This window comes from Triturus cristatus, chromosome 7 (assembly GCF_964204655.1).
Source record: "Triturus cristatus chromosome 7, aTriCri1.1, whole genome shotgun sequence".
Lineage (NCBI taxonomy): Eukaryota > Metazoa > Chordata > Amphibia > Caudata > Salamandridae > Triturus > Triturus cristatus.
This window is the reverse complement of record NC_140590.1, coordinates 114,693,602-114,715,685: the sequence shown is the minus strand read 5'-3', so window position 1 is coordinate 114,715,685 and position 22,084 is coordinate 114,693,602. Positions and strand designations below refer to the sequence as shown.

General features: G+C 42.7%; 1 protein-coding gene across 3 annotated transcripts; it reads right to left on the bottom strand.

The window, feature by feature from the left end:
* Positions 1-11,060: 11,060 nt before the first annotated feature.
* Positions 11,061-14,537, bottom strand: LOC146808972 (putative G protein-coupled receptor 33). Of its 3 annotated transcripts, none has more exons than XM_085614273.1 (2): positions 14,405-14,537; positions 11,061-12,359 (listed from the first exon to the last, which is right to left on the bottom strand). In XM_085614273.1, the coding sequence occupies exon 2, from the start codon at positions 12,351-12,353 to the stop codon at positions 11,376-11,378; it is 978 nt and encodes a 325-aa protein (XP_085470399.1). In that variant the 5' UTR covers positions 12,354-12,359; positions 14,405-14,537; the 3' UTR covers positions 11,061-11,375. The 3 variants fall into 3 exon arrangements, with proteins under 3 accessions (XP_085470399.1, XP_085470398.1, XP_085470397.1); XM_085614272.1 differs by lacking the exon at positions 14,405-14,537 and adding an exon at positions 13,459-13,535; XM_085614271.1 differs by lacking the exon at positions 14,405-14,537 and adding an exon at positions 13,499-13,529.
* Between the last annotated feature and the right edge of the window lie 7,547 nt (positions 14,538-22,084).

The window sequence follows — 22,084 nt, the reverse complement described above, 5'->3', positions numbered from 1 at the left end:
TGATGATCTGGTGGAGAAGCTTCCCAAATCACATTAATGTGGCAATGCAAATATGCAGTACAGCAATCCACACCAAAGTGCAGCATTCATTCACCCTGCATTAAGGATATCTACCATGGGCCTTGCAGTGGTCTGTCCCATCCAAACAAATGATTAAGTCACACATTTACATATAACCTAGGTTCAGGGACCCTGGGACAGTGTGCAAATAGTGTCCCTCTCAAGGGGAGGTGAAATGAGGATGCCTATGTGCCGTTTGCTAATGCAACATACATTGGAGGGATGTTGTGGTCATAACCATTTGCCAATTAATAGGTTTTTGTAATCATACACTGATTGCTGCCCCATACCCTCTCACACCTGCAGCGTTTACTTGTCAGGCCAATCTAGTATGCTTACAGTACCCATGGGTGGACCCAGTATTCAGTTGAACTTGATGTTTACATCCTTGAATAAGCACTTTGTAGTCATCACACAAATAGTGATTACCAATTATGTTACATTCCCAAAGCCTAGCATTGTCCTCGACTCCACAAATCATGTCTTCCTTTAGCAAGTAGTTTGTGTAGTTGCCTCCCAGAATGGGCAATGGTCAACCTGGTCCTGACTCCTAGAGACACACAGCACACAGGCAGTAAATATTAGTGCATTTATTTACATGTAAAAATGTTGAAGTGACTCACAGCAATTGTTCTTTGGACAACAACCCCAAAGGGTGTTTAGAGCCAGTGGATGTCCAGAGTCCATGTGGGGAACATGGCATGTGACATGTTGAGGATAGGAGTGCTTCAGTCAAGAGCATGACATCAATGTCATTAGGGAGGATTGGCTACATAGACAGTCCACAAATGGTCAAGGTGAACAGGGCGAAGTCCAAATGAGGACAGTGACAGCAGATGTTCCCTGGCATGTTGATCAGCACAGGGCTAAGGTGAATCTGGCTATGTGGCACAGATGTATGCTACCACATACTTTTACATTGGAAAGAGGTACCGTCCACATCTTCCTCCTCTGATGTGTGCGGTGACTCCTGTGAGGGTAGTGTTGTAGATGCAGCAGCTGAGGGAGGCATACACACATCAGGGGTGGAAGATATGGCCCCTGTGCCCGCGGCAGCATTCCTCTGTGCCAACACATTAGGCAGCACAGCAACTAGGAGGAGCTTCTGGTTTTGTAGCACAGCAGCAAGGTCACAGTGGAAGGCAGCAATAGCAGTCATGTAGGAGTCCTGCTCCTTTGCTCCACAATCTCCAAGATTGTTCTGATTTCCAGCAGCTCTTTGGCCAGAGGCTGCTGTGGACCACAGAGCGAAGAGTAGGTGCATCTGATGACAGCAGTGTTGTCTCGATTGAGACTGAGGGACCCATCGATTCCCTCAAGGGTGGTTCCTCAGTCTCCATCCACAGCTGCACCTGATCTGCTGGACTCCTACCACAATCCGTTGGAAGGTAATCTGACCCTCCTCGGAGTCCAAGGTTCTGGGTAGGGTGGCAGGTGTTGCCTATTGTTAGGCATGGTATGGGGAGATGCCATAATGTTGCTGACTCTCCCGTATCCGGAGATAGTTTCCCAATGAAGTCCAGGAGTTCTTGGAGGGCGTCATGGTTGGTAGGTTTTCATCATCGCCATCATCACTGATGTCCGGGACAGGGTGCTGGCCAGGAGGTGAGGGTTCATCTTCTGCAATGAGATGGAGAAATGCTATTGGGGATGTCTTCTACACGTCAACATGGTTGACGCAGTTGACAAACAAAGGGGGATATTTACAAAGAAGTGACAGAGTGAGGCATTAGCCATCAAGGCTTAACTCCTCACTTCGCCACTTCAAAAACTCAAGGCTGCATCATATTTACAAGGATATGGTGCAGCCTTGCATTTCCCCCTGCGTTGGTGCTACACTTAGCAGTGTAGCGCCAATGCAGGCACACTTGCACCATAGTGCAAGGGTGTCTACGTGCAGGGAGGATTGTTTATGTGTAGGAAGGTGACCTTTCCAGCACATAAACAATCCTGAAATACCATTTTGTCACTTACATGTGTGCTGCTTAATGCAGCACACATGGAAGATGCAAAATGTCAATGTTTTAAAGGATTGTTTATGTGCAGAAAGGGTCGCCTACCTACACATAAACAATCCACGGCGTTTTGCTTTTTCCATATGTGCTGCACAAGGCAACACACATGGAAAAAGCAAAAACGATGAGAAATAAAGCATTTCTCCTCGTTACGCCAAGTTAAGACCAGGTTTTCCCTGGTCTTAATTTTGGCGCTGCCTCCTATTTATGCTGCCCTTGTAAATAGGTGGCAGTGACAAAATCAATGGGTGTTGTGGTGGGGGGATTCCTTCAAATCCCCCCTACTTTAATATCTCAAAGCACCTCTCAATTGAAAGTCTGTCACTTCATTAACTCTTGCAAATTGACTTCATATGACAATGGCATATCTCCCTTCCTGATCCTTAGATGCCTTCTCCTGGCTCTTTTAAAGTCATGTCTAGAAATCAACACCTCCTCACGTGCCAAAATATTCTGGTCCTCCATGAAAACCTACATTTTATCTGCATCTTGTCAATTACCAACTACATCTCCACCTTACCTTCCTTTGCAGTGTCCTGGAAAGAAATGTCTATGGCCATTTTTCTCACCTCATTTCTTATCAAAAGGCAAAAATACATCTACATTGACTCATTCCAAAGGGATAATCTTCAATCTCTATATGGCACCGCTGAGGGTTCCAGAAGCCAAACAAGTTTCCATCCTTAGCAATGACAACACACAATTACAAACCTTAGTGGTCACTGAAGCACATGGCCTGAGGCTCTGCCAGTTTATTGAAAGTTTTTGCTTGCATCTCCCTACCAAGACTGAAAACTAGCTCAATGCATGTAGCTACAACTGTTATCACAATCTTCACTTCCCATCCAGATCCCTGGAATTATACATGAATGCCTGCCTCTTTTTCAAACAACATGTAAAGCAGAGATCCCATAAAGCTTGTTATGAGGTGACCTTCAATCTCAGGTTCAAGCTCTTCCAACCAGCCACCAACTTTACGTCAAAAAAACAAGTGATTTCTTGGCAAGTGTCACACATCTCAGGTTTGGGTAATACATTTGAGTAAATTGCCTGAATCTCCACAAGATCTAGATTCTGCCTGCAAATCAGCTCAGCTCAGATGACAGTGTATTTTAATTTGCAGATATGTTATTGATTTCAAAACAAGAATGCTTGGTACCACACACGTAGAAGCCTTTCCCAAGCGCCTGGATACCTTCTCAGGTGATAAATACGCTATACAAATCACCAAACATAAAATAGGATACAACCAGGCATGAAGTTTCAAACTCAAGATAATTTTGCATACTAGCAGCTCATATAGAGTTCCAGAAGGCCCCTATTGGTGACTAAGACATGGATGCACCTATTAATCATAAAGCCCAGACTCCTAGGCCTTACCTCCTGGCACCAAGAATGTATACCCACCAATGTGGAGGGGAATTGACCATTCACCCTGCCGTATTTCATACTGAAAATAGGACCGTAGTTTGAACATGCAATCAATCCTGCCACCGTCCCTGCAGGTTATTTTGAACGTTTGCTAGAGCCACCCCTTTTTAGCTACTTGATTAAAATAGTTAATCTATTACAGATCTTTATTATGGAATTAGAAATTGCAGAATATATGTAAGAAAGTGGTAGTAAATATCACAGCTATATTGGCAATAGTTATCAAAATACAAATACAAGTTTACAAAATGAGGAATCCAATAAAGGCATTTGTAGATAAATCTTCTTTGTCTCCTCACTCTACTTATGACAAGCTGAGTTCTACCTTGATGAAAAGGAGTTATGCATGAGCCAAGCTGACTCGACCTGGTGAGTCCAAGGATGAAGCCACGATACAGCTCTGGAATATGCCAGGTGTTCTTGTAGATGCTGCTCCCTGGATGCTTTTATTTCTCATTGTCCCAGAATATCTGAAGGGTTTATATTAATGTATAGCTTTTCATTTGATTTGTGAGAAGACGTCCTTCATTGTAGTGATATGTGTTGAGAACAGTAACTTGAGGATTGTAGTGAGAGTGTGCCGTCAAGGGGTTCTGGTGACATCATAGCGACATTTATAAAGTGGATTGGTTTAAAATATCACTAGATCCCCAAGATGCCCATATTGGTCACTAATACACAAGATGCTCATCATGTATTTGTTTCATATCACTCGTTTATTTTGGGGTAGATAGCTTGAAGAGGCTTTTTTTTCAACATGCAGCTCACATTGGGCACTGATTGGAGTTTGAATGTTTAGAATTGATCTGCCTTTATAGAATAAATTGTTGATACAGCAATAGGCATTAGTGAGGATTAGGGTTAGATTTAGGCGACTCTGTGGCATCAGCATTTGCAGCACAAAAGTGGATTTTACATATTTTTCACATTCTGTGCGATAAATATGTAATAACGAATCCACCTCCCAATGTGTGAAAATAAACACTGTAAACGAAGAACACTGTCAAGTCACGTTTTGTTCTTTCTTTATATATGTTGAGTTGAACTTACAAAATAGCATCAATGTGTTACAAAATAAAACCATATTTTAGAATGCAAGGTTTTAATTAAGTTTTTCCTTCTGATGAGCTTTGCATTCAAAATGTGACATCATAATATAAATGCTGCATAAATCACATTTTAAATATTAGCACATTATCCCCAACACAAACATACATTTCTCAAAACATTGAAAGACCTATCTGCAGTCTCAGGGAAACAATGAAAAACAAATGGATAACACTCAAATGCACAAATGTTTCTAAAAAGTGCTGAAATCATTTAATAAATAATGAAACATAATATGAAATGAGTAACATGTCATATGATCCTATATTCCTATCTTGTGGTTCATGATCAGCCAGGATCCAGCCTCGTGGTTCATAAATGTCACCAGGGAAACTCACTAGCAAGTTATACCCTTTTTACCTGTTATGTATTCTCTCTCTATCTATTTATGAATTTGTGTGACAGTGTGTGTGTGTGAGTCTGTGTGTGTGTGTGCACTAATTGTGGGCACAGCAGTTTATAATAAATCATAAGCTTGTGAATAGGATGCTAAAGATCTCATTCACAGCAGAAAAGAGGGAAAGTGCTAGAAGTAAAGTTACCAGTCAGGGGCCATATCAGCCGAACAAATTAGCAATAATGGTGGAAATGTAACAATTTCTCTCCAGATCCAAAGTTCTAGATGCCTATCGCAGACTGCCATGCTTTGCCATGCATTTCACCTATAAATACAAGAGAGTTATAGTTCCTGGAGGTCCTCTCAGATGTTCAGCGGCAGCACCCAGGCTATGATTTCAGGCACTGACCTCTGACTTTCCTAAGAGTGACTGATATTTCCAAAAGACTTGGGAAAGCTCCCAGTCTCATTCTCGGTGTCAAGCTCTGATCAGAATCCCGGTAGAGCTCCAGAAAGTCTATGTGGATGACCAAGAAAAGGCCAATGTGCTTGTCCTTCAAGTAGCTACAGGAAACATCCATCTGCTTTCAGGGCTGACATCCAGACATCGACTAGGTCTCTCAGTTTCCCCTGGCGCAGACATTTCTAAATACAACTGAGTTAGAGCTCTCAGACACAGACCAACAATTGTCCAGGGCACAACCTGAGGACCTGGACATTAGGAGGCACCCCAAGCAGGAGCTTATGTAATTGTGAAAGTACCAACCCACCTGCAAAGGTTCCGAGACTCCGACAGGGCGTGAAGCTCAAATAAGACCCTAACTAGACCTGCATGGAGACCAGGGTGCATGACTGAGGCACATACCTGGCCTGTCCCCAGAGGACACCAACCTAGGGAGTTCCTCTGCCAAATCCTAGTATGCCCCACAGAAGCTCCCACAATCCTCTTGGTTGAAAAACTCTGGGCACCCAGGACTGAAAAATGTGCGCTGGCAATCCAAGCAGGGAAATGGCTACCGTGTGCCGCAAATGACAGCTTGGTTGTCCAAATAAGCTGGACTACTGATTCCACTGCAAAAGCTCAACTGATTCTGACCCAGTAGCGGTCAGTGGAGGGACTTCCGTGGGGCGGTGAGGCGGGGCGGGGGAGGGGCAGGATGGGGGAATGTAAACACCGGAATATGGATGGACAGAGGTAAGTACACATTTAAAAAACATAAAACGAATGTTCTTGCGTGCGCTGCATCGCATTTTGCGATGCAGCGCGCGCAAAGGAATTCGTTTTATTTATTTAAATGTGTACTTACCTCAGTTCATCCATATTCCGCTACTGTTCTGACCCCTAACTTTAGGGTAAACAAACCACCTTGACCCTTAATTATATAGACCATTGATACTTGGACGCCTTACTCCATAGGTAATAGCAGATGGCTGTCTCCACTGAGACCGTGCATTAATGACTTGACTTCCCTCACGTAGCTGTCCTGACTCAACAGCATGCTCTGTGCTCTAACTCCACTGAGTCTTGACTTCAGAGAATCTTTAGCCCAGTGAAATCAGGCATGACAAAACTATTTAAAAATGACATTTGTGATTATGGTCTTTTCATTTGTGGAGTTTATTTCATCTGTGCCTCCTTTCCTTACTTGTCTCTTTACTCATGCTACTATGTTCCAGAGACTGGATGTCCTCCTCACTGGTCCTCTTCATCATACATTTTAATCTGTGAAGAAGCTCCAGGTTAAAGAGAAATGTCCAAAACTAGCTGTGTCAAGTGAGAGTAACCGCAAATGTTGGTCACTAACCATGGTGCTTCATCCGCACCAATTTTCCCCATCATGATCCTTACTTAGAGAGCTGGCATCTCCTCATCCTCTGGTCTATAAGGACATCTAGAGCTTCCTTGTTTCAACCCTCACTCAGTGAGCTGGCGTCTTCTCACTTCCTGGACCATGAGAACTGTTGGAGCTTCCTTGTCACAACTCATACTCAGTGAGCTAGAGTCTTCTCACTTCATGGACCATGAGGACAGCCAGAAATTTCTTGTCTCAACCCTTACTCAGTGAGCTAAGGTCTTCTCACTTCATGGACCATGAGGAAAGCTAGAGCTTCCTTGTTTCAACCCTTACTCAGTGAGCTGATGTCTTCTCACTTCCTGGACCATGAGGACAGCTAGAGCTTCCTTGTTTCAACTCTTACTCAGTGAGCTGGAGTCTTCTCACTTCCTGGACCATGAGGACAGCTAGAGCTTCCTTGTTTCAACCCTTACTCAGTGAGCTAGAGTCTTCTCACTTCCTGGACCATGGCGAGGACAGCTAGGCCCTTTCACCCATCCCTCAGTCCCACTCTTCCTCCATCACACGCACCAGTCCTTCCACTTCCCATCATGCTTTGAAGTGTTTTAATTACATTGTCCTCACAAACCCACTCCTAACTTCCCCCATTTCAGTATCTCTTGGGCCATCTCATATAAAACATTTTGTGTCTGCGATGTTTGAATTTTTTTATTGACGCCAATGTGTAAACACACCTTTACTGTTGATTTTTAAATTAGTTAGCGATGAAAATGTAATTAAGTGAAACATCACTGCCATCGATGGAAAATGGTTCAAGAATTCAGCCATTTACGGTATCAGCGATCATACTGCTAGTAGTCTTTACTGATGACAAATTCTAAACCGTGCGCCTTCTCTTAGCTTCGGGCCTCTTTCCCCCGCTGGGGCTTTAGTGAATGTCTGGCACCAGGGAAATACCATCACAGCACAGAGGGAAAAGACACCAATATAAACCACGGATCAATGGGGCGGACCTGCAAACTCCTCATGTGCCAAAGGTCACAAACTCAGCGCTGCATGTTAGGGCTGCAAACTACCGTCAGCGCATCTCGTGCACGTTTCAAAGCCCCCAAGATATAAACACAGGCATCAAACTGTACCTGCAGGTGGGTCTTGTCCTCGGAGGCCCTCCTGAGCCAGGCTGGCTGGTTAGGGGTATGCTTTCTGAAGAAAAAAGGCAGTCGCGTGACAATAAATACTACTTCTGTTTGTAAGATGACTCTGTCCTTGCTCGGTATTTAAATGAGATGCTAATAGTTGAGGAAGATCTGCTGAGGGAGCAGCTCAGCTCTGCTGATAAAGACTTGTCTGCACCGCTTATGACAGAGCAGGCGTTGGTGATGTTCAAGGATGTACTTGTCTCTGTTGCACCCTCATTGTGGGCACTTGCTTCTGAATTTTAAGCCGCATTTCATGTTTCCTGCCACACACTAGACTAAGGATGTTCTCTGTAAGCGGTTGTTAACCTGTGGTCTGTGACTGCTAAGAAAAATACTAATAACAGATTAATAATGTGTACATAAAAAACATTTTAAAACCTTCTGTACATGTGAAGGAATTCTGAAATTGGAAGCTAAAAATTAAGTTAGCATTCTCAGATTGGTTTGTGGGAGCAGAGGAAGTGCATCAAACAGGTGGTAGTATGGATGCTAGGTGGCCTGGATTGAATTTAGAAAAGCTTCTACCCTCACATTGCAATTAAAATGTTGATATTTTTACATTTGTTTGTGAATTAAATTGAATATGTCAACATTTGTGTATTTGTTTGATGAATGCTTGTTTTTGCATTTTATGTGTATGGTTTTGCAGTTCAAATAATCGAAAATGCTTACCTCGGGGTCTACAGCTTCCAATAATAAGTTATTTAGAGATTTTCCATTTCGCTTGAACATTTGCTCCTACTGATCACAGCAAAAACACTTAAGTCAGTTGTTAAGCTCTCAAAGTATGTGCACATTTTGGTGAGAAATGGCACTGGCACAAGCGCAACGCAATTTACACAAATAATGTCATTGCAAAAGTTGCCCTGGCATGAATCAGCATCATTCCATGGCACTCGAGGTGCAGACATTGTCCTGCCACTGATACAATGGATTGTAATCTGGCTCCAAGAACACTGAGGAGGCTTGTTCCCCCACCGCTGCCACTGAAGGAAGGGATGCACAGATGAATCAAAGCTTGTGTGCAGGGGTGGACAGGTTTCATGTCTGTGTGATGTATGAAAGAGCAGTGCAGCAGGGTGGACCAGAAAACAGACTAAAAATGAGGTGTTTATGGAAGACATATTGCTTCAGGACAGGCAAAAGCCTGGTGTCTGGAAGGATAAAAAGACACTGATTGTCAAAATGAATAAGGGGGGATGTGGTAGCTTAGTGGACTAGTTCGTCCGCTGTAGGGGCCTATGTTTGACTTCATGGTCATGGGTTCAAATCCTGGCATGTCTACAAAAGCCTTCCATCCTTCTAAGGTCACTAAAATGAGTACCGTTGGGTAACAATAGCTGTTCAGCACCAAGTTACCCTTCAAGGAGAATGTGTGCTTTACAAATGCTTAAGTTATGTGTGAGGATAATAATAACAGATGGTAGCTGATTATTTTACTCAGTGATGACGCATAGTGGAAACTGGTGGGTCATGTTTCTTAAATGATAGGAAGAGCCCCCAGGGGAGAGGAGGAGAGAAGATTCTGGGTGAAGATAAGGCAAAGAAAGTGATGAAAGTTAAGGCACTCTCTTGTTTGGGAGAAAAAAAGGAAGTTAGAACACAAAGTAAAAGATTGTGTTTGAAACATTTTTGCAATGAAAAATGAGACAACATTAGACTTCAAGGACTTGGGGGACTTCAAGGCATTAGGTTTATGATATATATAGGATTTAATGATAGGATAGAAAGGTGTGGCAGGGCAGATCATTGGAGAAGAGATTTATGGCTTGTTTAGAGCTCAGAAGGACCTGGAATCATCTGATTGCTGGCAGAAACTCTAAATATGTGGTGGAGTCCATCAGCTGAATTTCATCCTCCTTCTGGATAGCAATGTGGGAAAAAGTCTGCCACAGGGTTCTAGTTCATATTTAGTCTTTCCTCCTGAAATTGGAGGATTGTCAGTTCCTTGCACCCTCTAAATGAGGCCCTTAGTGACAAGAAGCTGTGTGCCTTGATTCTACTAGACCTCACGGCGGTGTTCGACACGGTCAACTCCTGGCACGAATCAGGGACTTGGACATTAGTGGGATGGTATATAAATGGATTGCCTCCTTCCTGACAGTCCAGACTCAAAGGGTCCAGATGGGGGACTGCGTGTCTAATAAAGAGAGATTAACCTGTGGAGTCCCACAAGGGCCTGCAATATCCCCGCTGTTGTTCAATATCTATCTCAGACCATTGGTGGGGGCCCTAGCCCGCATGGACTGCCAGGTGTTCAACTACGGCGATGACACACAATTATTTTTCCAAATTGACAATACTTCTCAAGCCCACTCACACATGCAAAATATCCTCAGATACGTGGTCAACTGGATGACAGCTAATTCACTCAAATTTAATCCGGACAAAACTGAGGTCATAGCCATCACCACAGGAAGCAACCCTTGGACTGACCTCTTCTGGCCACCGGAGCTGGGCACCACACCTACTTCAGCTCCAGTCGCTAAAAGCTTAGGCATTAAATTAGACAACAAACTCACATTGTCTAATCAAGTGTCCCCCGTGGTTGGGACCTGCGTGGGCCTGCTGAGACAACTGAGGAAATGATCACCCCTCCTCTCTTTCTACACCCTGCGGGCGGTGGTGACTGCATTGATTGTGTCCCGCCTAGACTGTGGCAATGCGCTACATACTGGACTACCTGGAAAGCCATTACGCAAGCTACAAGTAGCGATGAATGATGCAGCCAGGCTGATCTGCAAGCTCCCTAGATGGGCCCGGGCCACACCTCTGTTGCAACAGTTACACTGGCCCCCCGTCAAACAGCAAGCCAGGTTCAAAGGCCTCTGCATTGCCCAAAAGGCCCTTTACGGACAGGCTCTAGTATACATCATGGAGCGCTTGGAGAGATACGCCCCATGACGTACCCTCCGGTCATCAGAGACAGGCCACCTGGCCTGTCCACGGTTCAACACAGCGACCTCGCAGCTGTGGAATAAGCTGCCTGGAAACCTTTGCAAAGAAAAAGCCCTTCTCCCTTTTAGAATAAAACTGAAGACCCTCCTCTTTATAGAGGCCTGGACATAACACGTGTTGACCTGAGACCAACAGTCACTCTTGGGTGGGTCATAGCCACTCTCTCTTTAGCGCTTAGAGACCTGCCGGTGATTATGCGCTCTACAAATCCCAATTAACATTAACATTAGAGAAATATGTAAATCAAGGAGGGAAAAAGTGGGAAATTGTACATTTGATAGTGGTCTTTTTATGAGGAGAAATGGAATCAATGTCCGAGGCAGGGCTGGGTTACATCATTTGAGGAGAGGGACACACATACCAATTATTAATATTTCCAGCAGGGCAAGCTGTTGCAGGTTCTCTCGGATGCTTTTGTTGATAATTCACTTGTATTATTTGAGACTCATCTGGTCTGTTTTGAGAAGCATAGTCAGTCAACTTCTTCATGAAAAGCAGACTCGATCAGGTACAAAAGAGACTTTTTAAAAACTTCTTGAAAGTTTTCTCCAATGAAAATATAAAAGATGGGAGTAAAACAGACATTGAAACATGATGCTGTGGTGGCCACCAACATACTTGTTTGTATCAGTAACTCTGAGACAGATCCTCTAAATAGAATGAAACACTGGAACAGGTGGTATGGTGTCCAACACACGAAGAATGACACAACGGAGACCATTATGACTTTAATTAATTTGCTTGACCTTGACAGGCTTCTCACATTCACCTTGAAGGCTATGATGATGTAGCAGGAAGTGATGACCATGAATGGCAAAAGAAATGCAACTAGAAACCGGATTAGGAACAGGCACAGGTGGATTTTATCTCTTCTGGCTTGTACTTCTGGAGTTTTCCAGTCATCAGAAAATAAGTAATTGTTGATACAGATGGTTTTATTCTTTGCATCTGGCCACCTGAGTTCTCGAAAGGCCAGGTAGGGTGCACTTAACATGAAAGCTGTGCCCCAGATGGAATAGCAGATGATTGTAGCCCATCGGGGAGTTCTGTAACGCCTGGCCCAGACTGGGTGGGCTGCCAAGATGTACCGGTCCAGGCTAATGATGGTCAAGATGAAGACTGAAGCAAACATACAGAGAGACATCAGCATGTTCACCACTTTGCACATCGCTGTGCCAAAAGGCCAGTGGAAATGAAGCAAAGCAGTCCCTCCAAGGATAGGCATGATTATTGAAATAGTCCAACTGGACAAAACCAAGCTGAAAAACCATACAGTGTTGACTGTCTTCTTCATCCTGAATCCCAAAGTCCAGAGGAAGAGAGAGTTTTCAAGAATACCAACGAAAGCAGTAAAGAACAAAAACACAGATGAAACCATCTTCATTGTATTCTTGTCTTTCTCCTCAAATGACGAATTCATTGAATTGTAGATCCTATTATGAAGAGCCATGATGCCCTGGGAGAGAAGAGACAAATCAGAAGAGTTAGGCAGCAGGTAAAAAGCTAAGAAAAGGGACAAAGCACATTTCTTCACCATAGGTAGAATTGATTATTTTCTTCCTGAAAACATGTTCAGCTCAGCCGCAGCAATGAGACCATTCCTACGGAGACCTTCTTGTAACTAAGTGAAACCTTTAGGAAAACTCCAAATCTCTAGAATTTGGCTGCAGGTGTGTTTTTTGTAACATGTTCATACAAGTTCTTGAGAATGGTTCTCCCTAACTATAATTGAAAAAAATATGTCAATTTCTAGTGACCACCCACTCGGAGTAGAAAACAACCACTAATGCAGGAAGGAAACGTTTGAAAATAATATAGGTGGAATGTAGCTAATTTGCTGAAGGAAACTGATTGAAAATGCACAGGGTGTGATCTAAAAAAACACCAAAGGCCTAGTTTTATAAATGTAACTCTCTAGTTTCCATAGGAGATTCTAACAAAAGCATATCATCTACCAGTATTATTTCACCTTTCATAGAGAAAATATTGTGAAGGGAATTCAGCAGCTGGAATCAACTCTGTGTTTACGGATTTCTACAGAAATTAGAGATTTTTACTTAATCACCAAACTGTATTCACCGGCGAAGAGTTGCATCCATTTGCTAATTTGACGTTTCACGTACAGTTCAAAGCAAAAAGAATTACAATTCAAAACAAAAAGATTTAAATAAGTAATACTTACTGTATAATATGGGAGCCTGCAAACCCTGAAAAAAATCCCATCACTTAAATAAATTAATGACAAAGCTATGTATATAGCCATATATATTCAACCTATTTAAAAAAGTTTCACACATTCAGAAATCAAGCCTCGCTTGGGTCTGTTAGGATCAGGTAGGGGCCATAGGTCAGAGCCAATGTTTATCTACACCAAAGTAAGCCACCAAGTCTGTTGCCAGTCGCTGTGACCACCCCAGCTGTAAATTAACCACGCGTACACTGAGCCCCAATTAATTACTCATGCATGCACATACATTGCGCCCAATCTCATCAATACAATCACTTCCCTTGCCTAATTTCCTTTTCCACTGACAGATTTAAGGGCGATTACATACCACAACCTTGAGCCCCACTGCATCAGTGAACCTTCATTACCTCCATGTCCGACTCCGACCTCCCATCCCAATCCTTACGTGCCTGTGCGTCAGCTCCCCCCACAGGATTTATTAAGCAAAAACACTCCAGGCCACGCCCACATTCGGCGGAACGTAACCACTGACCTCACATCCGGAAATCCTGTAATCCAAAACCAAATGAAGCCAAAGACAGGGAGGAAGGGATGGGGACTGAGACTGTGAAGGGGAGGTCGTAGATTTGGAGTAATTAACTTTACCGGTAAGCGACCGCCCATTCATCCCAAACTCATCCATGTCTTCACTGAGCTAAGATTGCCTCGCCAGCCACCTTTCACAAGAAAGATACCATATGGAACAGGCAGTGTCTGTACCAAAAGATGCAACCCAGCATACTTAGTTAACACCTACCCCTAGTGCAACTGCTACAATACAAAGCAACACAATCCAATCTATCTGCAGTATTGACCCCAAAGTGTAAACAGGTCTTTTGCGATGGTTTTTAAATTAGTTAGTGATGAAGGCTAATTAAATTTGCAATAGAAAATCTTGATAGGTGAAACATCACTGTCATCAATGGAAAATACATTATCTGGTTCAAGAACTGCACCATTTACTCTTGATCAGCGATCATACTGCTAGCAGTCTTTACTGATGACAAATTCTAAATCGTGTCCCTTCTCTCAGCTTCGGCTGTCTTTGCCTCTGCTGGGGCTCTGATGAATGTCTGGCACCAGCGAAAATACCATCACAGCACAGAGGGACAAGACACAAATATAAACCACGGATCAATGGGGCAGACGTACAAGCTCCTCATGTGCCAAAGGTCAAAAACTCACTGCTGCAAGTTAGGGCTGCAAACTACCGACAGCGCATCTCTTGTACGTTTCAAAGCCCCCAAGATACCAACAAAAGCATCAAACTGTACCTGCAGGTGGGTCTAGTCCTTGGAGGTCCTTCTGAGTCAGGTTTACAGGTTTACTTTCTGAAGAAAAGTGCCAGTCGCGTGACAATAAATACTACTTCTATTCGTAGGAGGAATCTGTCCTTGCTCGGTATTTAAATGAGATGCAAATGGCTGAGGTAGATCTCCTGAGGCAGCAGGCCAGCTCTGCTGATAAAGACTTGTCTGCACCGCTTATGACAGAGCTGGCGTTGGTGATGTTCAAGGATGTACTTGTCTCTGTTGCACCCTCATTGTGGGCACTTGCTTCTGACCTTTAAGCCACATATCACGTTTCCTGCCACAGACTAAGGATGTTCTATGTAAGCGGTTGTTAACCTGTGGTCTGTGACTGCTAAGAAAAATACTAATAACAGATTAATAATGTGTACATAAATATAATTTTAAAACCTTCTGGACCCGTGAAATTGGAAGCAAAAAATTAAGTTAGTATCCTCAGATTGATGTTTGGGAGTTGTAGTATGGTTCACAAGTGGATTCGATTGAATTTAGAAAAGCTACAACCCTCACATTAAAATTAAATTTCTTATGTTTGTGAATTAAATAGAATATGTCAAAATGTGTATATGGTTGATGAATGATTGGTTTTGCATTGTATGTGTATTATTTTGCAGTTGAAAGCATCGAAAATGCTTAACCCGGGGTCCACAGCTTCCAATAATGATTCATTTTAAGATGTTTCCTATTGCCCCAAGATGTGCACGTATTGATCGGTGCAGTAGTAAGCTGTCAAAGACGATGCAAATGTTGGGGGAAAGGTGCCCTGGCCCAAGCGCAATGCAATTTAATCTAAAAATATTTTTGCAAAAGTCGCCCTGGCATCGATCAGCATCATCCCATGGCCCTCGAGTGGCAGGCACTGTCCTGCCACAGGGGCAATGGATTGTAATCTGGCTCCAAGAATTTGGAGGAGGCTTGTTCCCCACTGACTGCCATTGCAGTCTGGTGTTTCGCGTTGAAGAAAATTAATTTTGGTGTAAAATTTGAAAAAGAAACTGAGCAATATGTTTGAGTTTAGAAAAGGATCATATCATGGAAACTGTATTTCAGTACCTTCCCCCCCACTCCCTCAGGGGGCATCATCTGTCCTCAAACATGAAAGGATTCCAGCTGGCACATTCATGAATCTAATCTCCTGCGTGTTGTACTAAAAAAACACAGCCAGAACAACAAAGGTGGGCGAATTGTGGTAGATTATTTAGGAGTCAAGTTTATTATGAAGTAGCCATTGTAGCTGAATTGCTGAATACAGATTTCAATAGCAAATACTAGCAACAAAATGATAGTTGGCGAGTGAGAAATGCAAAGTGGGGTCATACTTTGAGCATACAATCATTTTTTCATTTTAACAGTTTCTAAATTCCCAGTAAGAGTAAGATTAGGTGATAGCAGGAGATGTCCTTCAGTCTGTAGGCATTCACTCATCAGCAGGGGAGATCATGGCTGACTTGGACAGTGTGAGAGTTACTGCCCACAGGTCAGTGAGGAGAGCTGTCCATTCAATCTGTAGTCCCAGAATGTGGATATGGGGCTCAATCTAAGTGGTTCGGGACTGAAGGAAATGTTTACAATGATGTATAAAATATTGTTTGCCGAGGTGGGCATGGCTAATGTTTGAGTGATGTATGAAAGCGCAGTGCAGCAGGGTGGGCCAGAACACCAAAATGAGGAGTTTCTGGAAGGATTGTTGCTTCAGGGTCAGGCTACAGCCTGGTGTCTGGAAGAATAAAAAGTGACTGATTTTCAAAAGCGATAAGGGGGATCTTGTGGCTTAGTGGACTAATGCTTCTGCTGTAGGAACCTGTGTTTGACTTCATGGTCACATGTTCTAATTCTGGCAGGTTCACACAGCCTTTCATCATTCTAAGGTCAATAAAATGAGTACCACTGAGTTAGGTAACAATAAGCAACTGCTATTCAGCGCCAAGATACCCTTCTTGGTTAACGTGCACTTTACAAACACTTATGTGTGAAGATAATGATAATAGAGGGTAGCTGATAATTTTACTTAGTGTTGACATGCAGTGGAAACAGGTGGCTCTTGTTTCCTAAATGATAGGAAGATGCCCCCGGGGAGAGGAGGGGAGAAGATTGTGGGCAGAGATAAGGCAAATCAAGTGATAAAAGGTAAGGCACTCCCTTGTTTGAGAGAGAAAAGGAGGTTAGAAAACATAATAATTAGAGCGTTTGAAGAATTTTTGTAATGAAAAATAAGACATTAGACTTCAATGCATTGGGTATATGATACATATAGGATAGAATGATTGGATAAAAGGTGTGGCAGGGTAGAACTTTGGAGAAGAGATTTAAGGCCTTGTTTAGACTTGAAAATCATCTGAACTCTGTCAGAAACTCTAAAAACGTGCTGCAGTTTATCAGCTGAATTGTATCCTCCATCTGGATAGGAATGTATATTTAGTTGAACTGGATGTTTGTATCCTTGAATAGGCACTTGCTAGTCGTCACACAAATAGTGATTACAAATTATGTTACATTCCCAAAGCCTAGCATTGTCCAGGACTCCACAATTCACATGTTCCTTTAGCAAGTAGTTTGTGGAGTTGCCTCCCAGAATGGGCAATGGTCAACATGGTCCTCACTCCTAGAGACACACAACACACAGGTAGTAATTATGAGTGCATTTATTTACAAGTAAAAATGTTGAAGTGGCTCACAGCAAATGTTCTTTGGACAGCAACCCCAAAGGGTTTTTAGAGCCAGTGGATGTCCAGAGTCCATGTGGGGAACATGGCATGTGACATGTTGAGGATAGGAGTGCCTCAGTCAAGAGCATGACAACAATGTCATTAGGGAGAATAGGCCACATAGACAGTCCACAGATGGGCAAGGTGAACAGGGCAAAGTCCAAATGTTTTCATTGTCCGTTTTCAGTCTCTCGCATTCCACTGTATTGTCTCTGCCTCGGAACGGAAGCAGAAGCTGATTGGCTACTTGCAGTGAGATTGAGAGGGAAAGAGAAGTTCTGCTGCTTGGGCATATTCGGGTCGAGCTCACTGGCGAGGGAGAGAAGAAAACATTGGTCCGTTTTGTCAGCATTTGTTGGATGCAGAGGTGTAACATAAGGCCCCGCAGTGCGGGCGGAGGGCTGGTCACCTTGACCCTTTCAGACTGGATTGTGTATTTCAAAATGATTATGAAAACAATTTGCTGGACCCTGCTTGTGTTGTTATTTCAAGAGCTGAAATATGTCAATTTCGTGAGGAAGGAGGCCCGGACTTTTCCTTTCAGGAGTGGATATAGCCTGGCCTCCCTAGTCTATGGATGAACTGAAGCTACAACTTAGTTTCACGTACAGCTCTGTGTACCAGTCTCCACTTCAAACTGAAGAGCTGTAAAGTATATGACTTGACCTTCAGAGGCTGTTTCCATACGCACTGCACTCCGAGGCGCTGCAAGAGCCTGTGTTCCGCCTTCCTGCTTTGAAATCAGGTAAATCAAAGTAGCGACAACTCCGTCCTGCCGGCCTCATATTTTAAATTTCATGTTTCTTGGCTCTGCTTAGTGTTGCCAACCTTCCCAGAGAAAAGTACTGATCATCTCTTCACGTTTTAACATTCTGCAAAGGCCTGGTGGTATTCTTATGAAAAATTTCATATAAAAGGTCTCTAATATTTCTAACATGGGCTTTCTGTCTTTGTTTACGTTAATTATCAGTTGGTGTTAGTAGGGCGGCTGTAGAACACTTTTCTGCATCTGGAGAAGTAGATGTTCAGGCCACACTATTGTTTACACTTATGGTGGTGTTTGGTTTCCAACTCACTAGTACTCACATTGAAATCAATGAAAACTTGACTCTCGGTCTCACGGGTTTACAACTATAGGAATGATCAATGCATCGGCACTTTATTTACATAGTTACAGTGATATTTTTATTTAATGCTCACGGGATTAATTCCAATTCTTAAATGCGTTAGTAAATAACAGGTATGCTGTAATGATGTATTTTTATAATTCTGATTGATTCTGTCAGGCTTTTCAGATATTTTTTAACTATTAGAAATTTTGCCGATATATAGTCTGTTTTTCATTTCTTTTCACGGTGTCTATTTGTGTTGACAGGCAGTTGAGCACTTTTACTGCCTTGTTTTACTACTTAAATTACCTTTAGATCACGAGACACGTCATGTGATAAAGCTCGCGTGATGCGAGCGAAACGCGTCATGGCAGGCACTATGCCTGATCATTTGGTGGCGATTGTTGACCAATAAAAAATGTCACTGCTTTCGACATTATTCTGATGTCTTCGTGATTCGTGCTGAGTGCGCTGAGGTCCGTGCCTGTGGTTTCCTGGAGTTACTGCCGGGCCAGAATTTGGAATTATATATATATTCACTGAAAAAACCATAGGTTTCACACATGTTATAGTTAGCGGAAATTTTACTGATAAAAAACCAATGAAATTGCCCCGTTATAGTTAGTGCTGGCAACTATAACTCACGCGACCGCAATCCTCTGCTGATGCTAATACTGTATTTAGACACTTATTTGCCCATGTCTTCTTCCATACATTTTTAGCTATACATATATTACAAATATTTTTTTTTCATAAAGACACATATGTCATCAGCAGAAGATTGCGGTCGCGTGAGTTATAGTTGCCAGCACTAACTATAACGGGGCAATTTCATTGGTTTTTTATCAGTAAAATTTCCGCTAACTATAACATGTGTGAAACCTATGGTTTTTTCAGTGAATTTGCAAGGTTTTTTAAATGCTAATTCCTAACTATAACGTGTGTGAAACCTATGGTTTTTTCAGTGAATTTGTACGGTTTTTTAAATGCTAAGTGACTTTACGCCATTCGTGGCGTGCGCGCCCACTTAACGCAGTTCGTTCCGTGCGCGCACGGTGCGCTTCGCGCACCGTGCGCGCACAGTGAGCACGCGGTGCGCGATGGGCCATGTACGCACGATGCGCTTCGCGCACCGTGCGCACATGGAGGACATATTATGCGCTTCCTTGTGATAGGTAATCTGTTGAAATTTTTTGGGAAAATTTTCTGTGCTCTGATAAGCCATGCACAAATGGTGGCCTTCGGCCACCATTTGCACAAGGGGTGGAGAAAGTGTGGATAGTGTTTTTTTTATTTTTATTTTTTTACCGTACGCTTACGGTAAGCGTACGGTAAGCGGACCCCGCAAAATTGCCGAAAAAAAAATAATGCCGTTTTTGCTCTTGGGGGATGTTTGGGGACTCCCTCAACATGACTATGTGAGAGGGAGTTGTCAAAACATCCCCGTAACATGTTTTTGGCCATCATGTTTGATACATAACACTCAGTGCGGTAGACAAAATGGCGGACGCCGCTTCCTGGTTTCTGCCGATTCGAATGTTTACTAAGATCTAAGAGCCAATCAGAATCGCGCTCGCGCACGCCACCGTACGCTTACCGTAAGCGTACGGTAAGCGTACCGTAAGCGGGCTCAGATATATATATTGATTTAAAGGCTATTTTCTCAGAATCTACTGAACAGATTTACACCAAACCTACAAAAGGCACTTCCTTGACCTAGGGACTACCTCTCTGCCAAATTTCTAGTAATTCTGTTCAGCCGTTCGGGCTGTAGCTCGTTCTAAAGGTCCTATGGAAAAATGCATGGGAAAAACGCGTTTTGGGACCCCCCTTTTATCTCAGCCCCCGCTTGACGAATCCCCCCGAGACTTTCAGGGTAGGAGCGGAGCGTAGCGCCCCACCTATTTTGAGAAATTCGCGAGGATTCGTCGACCGGCGCCAAAGTTATTCAAAATAGAATGTTGAGGTTTTCCTATGGAAACGTGGTCCTAACTATAACTACCTACTGGCGACCGCCAGTAGGTAATATATATATATATATATTTATATCGTAACCAGTATTCCTTTTCCAGAAATATTCCACACGCACTCACTATCGGTGTTTCAAATTCAGTTTTAATTACGACAACAGCATTTTTTGCACAAGTTCACAACCCAACACGTTTCAGTCCTTGCTCACAGGTAACAAAAACGTCTCAACCATTGTTTTTTATGTATTAATCACATGTTACATCACATCCTGGTTGTGTGTCGCCTTGCATTCTGGTCTTAGTAGTGTAATAAAAGAAAAGGAAAGAAAAAGTGTTTGTTGTGCAATTGTGTATAGTTATCTCCATCATACCTACGAGACACCAAGGATTTATTGAGAATAGTACAGGACATCACCTGGGAGCCAACATATACGCTAATTACAATGGATGTGATCTCGTTATATACCAACATTAATAACACAATTGGTATGGCAGCGTGTAAATATTTTCTAAAAGAACGGAATATACACTTTGCAAATCACAACGCAATGATATTGGAAATGATTGAGTTATGTCTAAAGAAAAATGTATTCATGTTTGGAGATGAAATCTACCTGCAGAAAGACGGGACAGCGATGGGATTTTCCTTCAGTCGTAGTTATGTGTGTCTCACTATGGGTTGGTGGGAACAAAATGTGGCATGGGATGCAAAAAATGACCGATATGTGGAGAAAATAATATCATGGATGAGATACATAGATGATCTCCTCATAATCTGGGATGGGTCAGAAGATGAATTCGACTCATATTTTAACATCTTAAATAACACCGACACCAACCTACATTTCACGTATAACATTAGCAACAACAGAGGGGTATTTCTGGACACGGAGATCTATATCATGGAGAAGAAAGTGGATACAGCATTGCACCGGAAGAGCACAGCGAGCAACGCCACACTGCATGCGGAGAGTTTCCATCAAGCTACCCTAGTGAAAACATTCCATATGGAGAACTATTGAGGATACGACGAATATGTTCGGAGGAACAGGAATGGCGCAAGCATTGCAAACTATCGTTGATGCGATTCAGAAAAAGAAAATATAACAAAAAGGTTCTAACATCATGCCTGGAAAAAACTGAAAAACAAGAAAGAGTTGACATCATTAGGTAAAATAAACCACAGCAAGATGAAGAGGGGGATGCAATCCGATTAATCACAACATTTTCTACACAATCAAAACGAATCGAGCAAATTCTACGAAAACATTGGAATATTTTGTGTTTGGATCCCACTATGGTCAAGATGGTGGGAAACCATCCTAAAATCACTTACAGGAGAGATGAATTAGTCAACAGTCACTTCGAAACACAAAAACAGAAGACATGGTTACAAATAAGAGGGTTTTACAAATGTTCTACGTGCAAAGTTTGTCAAATCGCGCATAACACAAAAGAGATCACAATGGCGAATCAAAAGAAGTGGAAAATCAATCAACTAATCAACTGTAAAAGCCAATATGTGGTCTATATAATTGAATGCCCGTGCAAACTGAAGTATGTGGGGAGCACGGTGTGTGAACTCAAAAAGCGCATTCTTGAGCACGTAAGGGCAACAGTAAACAAAGATCACAGTTATGCTGTTGCAGAACATATGGAGAAATACCATGAAAGTGACTGGAAGAAATTGAGTTTTTATGCTGTAGAAATGGTCGGTTGCCATGTGAGAGGTGGCAATCGAGAAGAAACTCTGAGACAGAAAGAATCACGTCATATTTTGTCATTTAGAACTTTGGCGCCTTATGGCCTCAAAAAGGACGAGGAGATGTACTCACATTTATAAAGAAGCTTGCTTTTTTA